This window comes from Lolium perenne, chromosome 5, assembly GCF_019359855.2.
Source record: "Lolium perenne isolate Kyuss_39 chromosome 5, Kyuss_2.0, whole genome shotgun sequence".
NCBI lineage: Eukaryota > Viridiplantae > Streptophyta > Magnoliopsida > Poales > Poaceae > Lolium > Lolium perenne.
The window spans coordinates 245,923,443-245,932,922 of NC_067248.2; the positions used below are offsets into that span (position 1 = coordinate 245,923,443).

The 9,480-nt window shown below is 50.4% G+C and overlaps 1 protein-coding gene across 1 annotated transcript; it reads right to left on the reverse strand.

Annotated features, from left to right (window-relative positions):
- Positions 1-837: 837 nt before the first annotated feature.
- Positions 838-2,530, reverse strand: LOC127298333 (probable glucan endo-1,6-beta-glucosidase B). The gene is made up of 2 exons (XM_051328222.2): positions 2,364-2,530; positions 838-2,091 (listed from the first exon to the last, which is right to left on the reverse strand). The coding sequence occupies exons 1-2, from the start codon at positions 2,491-2,493 to the stop codon at positions 962-964; spliced, it is 1,260 nt and encodes a 419-aa protein (XP_051184182.1). The 5' UTR covers positions 2,494-2,530; the 3' UTR covers positions 838-961.
- Between the last annotated feature and the right edge of the window lie 6,950 nt (positions 2,531-9,480).

Here is a 9,480-nt window from a genome sequence, read left to right on the forward strand (position 1 = left end):
TTTCCGTACCTTTTAAAAGATAGAAGTACTCCATCACCTGCTGCCTCTTTTAGTCGGAGAAAATACTACCATTGAGTAGTACTTCTTTTATGTTTATTAATCAATACTTTCAAACCATTATTTCATGGATTGGATTTCATTTGCCCATATATGGTTCCCTTGCCTATGCTTGGGACAGGTTTATTGTATAAATGTTTCACCGTATCACTTTTGCAGTACTTCACGTAACTCATATATTGTAGTAATTCTAAAATAGCACAACAAACAGTCTAACAACCGAGGGTGTGGCATGCCGCCGCGGCAAACTTCCTAGTTTAACATTATTCAGAAGGAGGTTCTACTTCTGGGAGAATGCGATAACTTGTCCATTGGTACCATAGGTTTGTTTTGCTCTTGTGATGCGAGATCTTCTTTCTTGATAATTGGGTTTCAGGTGATGTAATCCAAGCATCAAATGTAGATTTGCAGTTGATATTGATAAGGGCACACGCACTGCAATGAGGTACTATGTGATTCTGGCTTAAGTTGATTGATTTCATGGTGCAAGGCTGCATGGAGACATGTTTTGTGCAAGGCTATCTGGGCTCCATAAGTTCTCAGAATATGACAAGCAGATTAGAATTTGATGTGAAACCTCGCCGATACCCCTCATGACTTCTTTTTTCATAGATACTCGCTGGTACTTCAATTAAATTACTTGTATCAGATTTAGGCAATCCGCGACAAGTAATTTGTATCGAAGGGAGTAATATTATTAGACTTGAACTACATACTGATCAATACATAATGCATACATATTTGGCAGGTTATATTCTGGAAGTTTGGAACACTAAAATCTGATAAGAATTTTACCGGACTAAATTCTAATTTCACTGTAGAAATTAAAATCTTAAATCATGAAATTTGCATGCTTATGGCGAAAACTGGCGGCACATTAATAAGAGGTATAAATAGAGCTCATCTAAAAAGTAGCAGTACTACGATAAGGGTAACACACATCCTGATACACATTCCTTTCCAAGGCAGCGGTATCGGTGGGGACCAGTTTGAGGTATGTGGCATGAGAATAGGTCCATCGAGGATCATTCAACTGCGTCTTCCATGTCCAGTAGATCCAGCCACTCATCCCAGGCTCCTCGTAGAGCTGCTGTTGGGCCGTGAAGAACTTCTTGAAGAAGTCCGTGTCATCCGGGCTCACGTCCGATGTCATGCTCCACTCGCCGGTAATGGCGAACGCCTGCCCGTTCACGATGCGATGGTCATTGCAGGCACTCCTCATGAGGCTGTCCCGGTTGCCCCTGTCGTTGATGGCGAAGCCAATGTAGTTGTGGTCATCGAACGCAGTGCGCTTGTCGTTGGCGACGGCAGAGTTGTCGCGTGGGTTGCCTGAGTCCCATTTCTGGGACATGAATTGCACGTGCAGCTTGTTGCCGTCAGCCACGCCGAGCGACGCTTCGGCATCTCGGACCGCCTTGAGAGCGCCCGGGTAGTACTTCTGGACCAGCCCGGGGACCTGACCGGGGGCAGGGTACCGTCGTTCCGGGTCATGCCCGGAGACGGGCTCGTTGAGAACCTCAATCATGCCGACGGCAGCGTAGGCTGGGTTAGTGTGGATGCGCCTTGTCATCCAAGACATCCACTTCTGGGCGCGGTCGAAGTTGTAGTCGTTGAAGAAACCGGCCGGCTTGTTGTTTTGGCCGGTGAAGACATCTTGTTGCTGGCCGCCGGGAGCCCCGTGTAGATCCATGATTACATACATACCGAGATCAGCGGCCTTTTGGACGACGGCGTCTAGGTAGGGGAGCATCCTGTTGCCGTCGGCAAAGGGCTCGCTGGCCTTGTCGACAATGTCTACGTTGGACCAGTACCCGATGGGAATGCGAATCGTGTTGAGTCCAACGTCATGGACTGACTGGACACTGTCGGCATTGATCCAAGTTCTCCAGTGAGTCTCGAACTTGTCGTTGCCTGCTTCTCGTTTACTTCCCAAGTAATTGTTTCGCATGCAGTCGAACTCGGAGGCAGCACCGTTGCAGCCCATGACGTTGTTCCACTCGTCGCTCATCATCCACGGCTCACAGACGAGCCAGCCTGAGAATTTCAACCCGTTTTAGTTAGAGCATCTCCAACAAAAAATGTAGACACAAAAAAGAACTGTCATATATATAGCCCCTTTCCCGTCCCCTTGTTTGTTGTGTGGGTGTGTTTAACTGAATATATCGCAGTAATGGAAAGATGGTAGCCCCTTTGGAAAAAATACTAATTTATTCAGTTATTACCAAATTATTGGCCAAAGTTTTTTTCTTAAAACATGTAATACTCTAATAAACCGGTAAAGAGGTAGTAAATAAAAACAGACATACCGCCGAAATTAACACCCCTGATCTTGTTGATGCCCTTGAAAGCAGCCAAGTCGTGCTCCTTGGGAAGCCAGGCCGAGACAACACCGGCTAGGAGCGCCAACGTCGGGATAATAACGACAGAACGATGCATCTTGTATGCTGCTGAGCGCTCTAGAGGAGAGGATTAGTCGCGGCGAGGGTGAGTTCACCCGTTCACAGTTGGCGTTTTTATAGTCTGGGCCACGTTAGACGGAGAACATAAAAGGTGCTCTCCCCGTCGCGATTTGGTAGGCGCGTTCCCTCTGTAGCCGCCTGTGGGCCCTGATGATGGTGGCCAGCTTTGGCATTGTGCCTTTTTGTTTTCGCCGGCATTAGTAAACGTATTGTCGGTCGTTGTAGTTTCTGTTACTAATAGATCGACTTTCCTCTGTTCTTTTCTCCCTTAGCCGCCACGCCGTCAGCAGGAAGCATAAATAAAAATAAAGAAAGGAAAGTAGCTTGATGAGTCGCGGCCTATAAGAGCATCCCCACTCGTTGGCGCTCCCCACACCCAAATCCGGCGATAATTTCGTCCGGATAGGACGAAAAAATGGCGTGGGGAGGGCCAGTTTCCAGCCGCGATCCCAGGCTTAGCCGTTGATTTAATTTTGGAAAACGTAAACTTGACGAAATACGGCAAAAACCTGACGAAATTCGGCAAAAACAACTGAATTTAGACTAACTTTAATGATATTTACTATAGAGGCCGAATTCGACTATATTTCGAATTCGGCTAGGGGAATACAACTCTAAATTTTAAAACACGGCGCTCTACATGCCCAAATGGCGGTAGAACACCGTGTAGTCGCCGCTGTCGTCCCCATCGTCGTCGGAGCCGTCGTCGTCAAACTGCGGCGACGCGGCCTGGCTGCTGCCCTGGCCGGCGTCACCCCACTGGCCGTTGGTGCGAGGCGGGGACGACGATGGCTTGTACCATTCATCGTCGGAGGCTTCGAGGTCGACGATGGGGACGGCGACGCCGGATGGAGGTGTCGCAGGCCGACGGTAGCGAGCGACGTCGTGGGCGGCGGTTGGAGCGGCGGCGCGGGCGGCGAGTTGACGCGCGGCGGCCAGGTCCAGCAGCCTCCGCTGCTGCTCCGCCTCCTCGCGCTCCCAGTCGCGCCTCGACCACTCCAGCGCGGCTTCCTCGGGGAGGGCGTTGTCGGCGGGCACCAGGTCCTTGAGCGACCTAGCGATCGCCTCCGCCACGGCAGCATCCTCCGCGCGCTTCGCCTCCTCCTCGGCGAGCTTGTTTGCGGCGGCGTTGATGGCGGCCGCGGCGTCCTCCTTCTTCGCCGACTTCCTCTTCCGCCCACGCTGCGGGGAGGAGGGTTGGTCGCGGATGACGAGGGCGCTGCTGCTGCGCCCTCTGCTCGGCGGTGGAGACGCCGACTCCTTCTTGACGCACGCCGGTGTCGACGGAGACGTCGCCTCCTTTTTCACCGGCGCCAAGGATGGCCTCGATGCCGATCCGGAAGACGACGAGCTGGCAGCCATGCGCCGTGGCTGCCAGATGTTTCCCCGGCGGCGGCTGGCCGATGCCCTCGATGGAGGGGGCATCGTCAGCAACGGGAAGTTGCCGCCCTCGATGTGCTCAAGGACGTTCGCCAGCGTCCTATCCGGCGTGCTCCACCAACGTCGGCGGCCCGCGGCGTTGTTGCGCGGAGGCGGAGGCGGCGGGCCGTCGTAGGAGGCGAGCTCCTGCTCCCACCGCCGCAGGAAGTACGAGTTCCACGCCGTGTAGTTGTCAGGGTGGTGGCGTGGCTCGGCGCGCTCCTCATCCGACATCGTCAGCCGAGCCTCCTCGATGGCGACGTCGAGGGCGTGGCCCTGGGCGGCGGCGGGATTGGTACGCCGCCAGCACTTAGCCACCACCCGCCGCCGGGAGGCCTCGTAGAACGCCATCGGGAGAGTGGAGGGAGAGTGGAGCAGGGATACGCGTCGCGGCGAGCGGAGCGGCGTATATAGGCGCGGCTGGCGCCGGCGATTAATGCCGCGTGGCATGCGACGCGTCCGCGGCGAACTGACCGGCGGCAGCCTTTACTGCGCGCGGAAGACGATGCGTGCGCGGAAGACGATGCGCGTGTCGCTGACCGGTCGGGGGCCACCTCCGCGGCGAAGACGAAACGAAAGCGCGGGAGAGATTTCTTGGCGTTTCGCGCGCTTTCGCTTCGTCCGGAGTCCCGAGCGCTCCCCGGTAGACCGTGGTTGGCGTGGACTCGCCGGATGGATGAAAGCCCAAATCCGGCGAAAAACGAGGAACCGGGGGCGCGGCTGGCCATTTTTCACCGTCCGGATGAAAAAATGGCACGCCGGAGGACTGTTCGGGGAGACGAGTGGAGATGGTCTAAGCGGCGCGACGTGGGCAAGCGTGTGACAGAACTCGCAGCTCATCTGAACAACAATATTCCCTCAAAAAAAAATCTGAATAACAATAAGTACTGGCAGTCAGGGGTGAAATAGTGTCCGCGAACCTGAAAGTGCCTTGGGCACGTGCAGCAACAATGCTTCCGGTTAAATTTTTAAAATTTAAAAAAATTGAGTTTAAATACACGTATACATAGAAATTATTACAAACACGATAAGCATATAACGAAGAACGAAACAAGAACACACACATGAGACACAAAATTTTAATGTAGAAAACCCTGTCCAACAAAGAGAGGTAAAAACCACCAGCAAAACTTCACTATATCGGGGAGAGTTTATGTGTTATCTTATAATTTGATAAAAACCCTAGTCGACGGCTTACAAGAGGTATATATAGACGGTGTCATCGATCCGTACGCTTTGGTCCCAGCCTAACCGGCGACGGGCCTTGCTCCGCTCGTCGGAAGTTAGCCTCCCTTTATTATGAATTTGGATCACAATATAACATAAATCTTCTGAATGTACGGTAGAAATTTCGGAGTAAAATAAGTTGAATTATGAACTACATAAAAAAATTTTGTGACAAAACTATCCTATACATAGCCATATTTTTTTCCTGTAGCTCAAATACAACACAGTTTATATCGAAACTTCACAATAGTATTGATGATATGTGTATGTATTCATGGAGTAAATTTTATAATTTTTTGAAACATAGAAGTTCAGTTTTTTCAAATATTTTAAAAACCAAAAGCGTGGGTGCTCATGTGCACAAAATCTGCTCTTCCACAACCACGTTACAAATACCTCATGGTGATACGGCTCAGTGGCTCAGGTTGTCCAAGTTGGATCAAGCAGCACCGATGAGCAGGCAGAGTCCTGGTATAGGTTTGTAGCCTGCATCAGTTCGGGGTAAAGGTAGTAGGTCGTCTGGATTTCTGGGCTTCCACGGTGTAGCCAACATGGGTTTTAAGCCACCCTCCGAGCTTCTCTCGAAGGACCAAATTGGTGGTTTCTATGGGTTTTAATCCACCATCCACTCTTTCTCTCTCCAGTCACCATCCTCTCTCTCTCTCCCTCCCTCCCCTCACTGACATGGACTGTCACATCCCATCAAACGCCGACTCCAGGTGACGTGGGCATAACCCTTCGGGTACTCGACATTACCATACCCGGTGCAAACTATGAAGCTGGACCAGCACAAGGACTCGATAAGATGGACCTGCACGCACCTCAACTTGGACTACAAGGAAAGAAGACTCCAACACGAATCCTATTAGGACTCTTGTAAACCCTAGCTTTGCTGATATATAAAGCCAGGCAGGGGCACCCCTTAGGGACACATATCAGAAACATAATGATAGAGGCGACACGCCACTGGTGGAAAAAGGGCCTTTGGTCGCGGTTCGCAACTGCCATTAGTCGCGGTTGCGCAACCGCGACCAAAGTAGCGCGACTAAAGGCCCCCCTTTAGTCGCGGTTCCTTACGAACCGCGACTAAAGGCCCGTCCACGTGGACCGCAGGCGAGCGCCAGGGCGGAGGACCTTTAGTCGCGGTTCTTCTGGCCAACCGCGACTAAAGGCCTCCGCAGGGTTTAGGGTTTAGCCCCCCTCCCCCTAAATCTGGTTTCTTTTTAATTTGTATTGTTTTATTTCTTTTGGGTTTTAATTTTGAAGGAGTTTCACATATTCTACGGTACTACATACATGCATATGAATGTACAATTTCAAACAAATTTGAAATTAGAATCAAAAAGAATTCAAGAGGAATATACAATATATATTTAATATCGGATGACCATATACAATATATATTCAATATCGGATGACCATATACAATTTTGAACAAGTTTCCATCCATAATTTAGTGCATATGAAGTTCTACGTCCTCTACATAGTGTTCTCCTCTAGGATCGATGACTTCCCTCGCCAACCATCCAGCTAGTTCCTCTTGAAGTGGTCGGAAGCGAGCTTCTGGACTAAGCGTCTTCCGGAGGTTATTCCTCATGATGTTGTTCTCACACTGCTGGTCCCGCTCATTGCAGTATCTCCGGATCCTCTCACAAACATAGTATCCACATAGATTGGTCCCCGGTGGCTGAATATCCCCAGTCGTCCGCACTGACATTTTAAATTGTAGCTCTTTTTTGAATTCACCGACCTTTTTATCTACGAACCGTCTCCAAACCCTACGAGGCAAAGAAAAATTAAATGAACAAGAGAGTTATTAATTAGTTACTTGATATTAGGAAATGATGAACGAAATAGGCCGATCGATATAGAGCGCAAATGAATGAAAATAATTACTTTTGCATCATTTTTCTCATGTCGGCCCAAAGCGCCGGATCCATATTCAGAGAGTCGTGGACGAGAACTGTGGAGGTGTGAAATTGAATTACCATAAGAATCCAGTGGAACCTGCGGACACGATACATGCACAACATGCATAACTCATCGATTAGCCACATACCATGCATGGAGTAAACAAAAGAGAATGTGCTCAAGATAAACACTCACCCAAAATGGTAAGGAAATAGAATATCACTTTTGAGTTCCTGTTTTCTAAAAAACCGCCACAGGTCATCCTCCACGTCGGCGGGGTGGTGTTCTAACACATATGAATTAACGATTTGTGGGTCAATGAACCCAACATCATGGATGTTCCTTATTCGCATTTCCCGCTTCTTCATTCTGCATAATAGCGTACACAACAAGATAGTTAGGACAATATATATATATATATATATAGTGCAGGCAATGAACGAGATGGGGTAGAAATTAATAAATCACTTACAGAACGTAGCAACTGATGATAGATTTGTCGAGGTCGCGCAGATTGAACAGCTGGAACAATTCACTCCGATGAATTGTTATATAGTAATGTTTGAAGTGATGCTCATATCTAACTTCCGCATAAATATAGTCTTTGGCGTTTTTAAGTTTTATGTAACCCTTGTACCAATTTAGCAGACCTTTCATTTGTCGAGGTAGATCCTCTTCCTGCGCAGGCTCGACGAGAGGGCCATTCTTCACATATGTAAATACTACGTCCTTCATTGGCGCCTCATCAAGGCCTAACAGTGCACGAAGAGAGATACCTAAGTCGGCCGCTTGTTCTCTGGCACTCGTTACAGTCAATCCATGTGCTGCCGCAGCTGCTATGATATCGGGGGCATCCGGACCGGCGGCTTGCACTATGAGCGGGGCGATCGATTGTTTACTTTGTTCCCCGAGCTGGGCAACTTCTTTCCCCCTTTCTAATTTTTTCTCGGCCTCCTCCAAGGCTTTCTTCTCCGCCAACTCTTGGTTCCTCTTGAACGCGAGTGCTTGCCTACGAAGTTCACGTAAATAGTCGTCAGGCAGATTCTTCGCGGCTTGGGACGGTGTGTTAAAAAATGACTTAGCCCAGCTCTTTTCCTTGTCAGAAAATACTTGCTTGGGCTCGGGCTCTCTTTTCTTCTTGCAGTCCGCCTTCCATTTCTCATAATCAGCAGCCGTGTGTGCGTCGACTTCCTCGGCACTACGTTCCCAAGGCCTTGTGGGGAGAGGCTTCAGTGATGGCTCTGGTATCTTTGTGGTTCTAGGTACATAAGGGTCCGGGTTAATAACCCAGATCGCTTCGCTTCTTCGCCGGAGGTGGATTGGGGGGCGGTGTCTGATCACCCGCCGGACGAGGACTGGGGGGCGGCGTCTGCTTACCCGCCGGAGGTGAATTGGGGGGCGGTGTCGGCTGACGTGAAGGAGGTGTAGGTGAAGCACCACCACCACCACCGCCACCGCCACCGCCACCGCCGCCACCACCACCACCGTAGGGGGGTGGACTTCTTGGCGCCTCGCCTGGAAACTTGATAAACTTCTTCTGCCATAGAATGAACTGGCGCTTGACATCTCCAAGTCTTTTCGCCCCTTCAGGTGTAGCAATGTCAATGTCCAGGTCCTCAAACCCTTGGACTATCTCCTCCACCGTGACACGAGCATAGCCATCTTGAATGGGGTTGTTGTGGTGGAGTGCTCCAGGTGGTAAAGCACTGCCGATGGCTACCTTCATGGACATGTTCCCGATAGGATAATACAGATGACATGCTTTCATCTCCTTTATATCGTCCACGGGGTAGCGAGGAGGCTCCGGTGCAGTAATTTCGACCACCAGAGGCTCCGGTGCAGTAATTTCGATCGTCGGTGCACCAGCCGGTGAGGCCTCCGTGGAAGCCACGCTGCTTCTTCTCTGCTGCTGGCTTCCGAGATCCATTGGATGATCTTCTTGCTGCGCCCGAGCTGCATCTCTTTCGGCTACTAGTACACTCACAGTTTTCTTCATCACATCCATTTCCGTTACCAACTGCGCCACAACATCTGCATCCCGATCCATCTTTCTCTTACGGCTTCTGTAATCGTACGGGTCATCGTTCTGGGGGAACCCTACTTTCCACGGAATGGGCCCCATGCCTCGTACACGTCCTCCGTGTTCAGGATTCCCGAGGGCTTTTGTCAGGGCGTCGTTCTCTCTGTTGAACTTGATCCTCCCCTCTTGAGCATCCCTCATTGCCTCAATAAGCTTTTGGGTGGGTTTAATTATTTTGCCCCGATAAACACACTCCCTGTCTCCGGGTTCAGCGATCCCCCATGCCCGTACCACCAGCTTTTGGCCCTTGGGTCCCATCCCTCCGTACCTGGACGGATTCCTCGCGCCCTCAGCTCGTTCTCCATCTTCTCCCACCTAGGCTGCCAA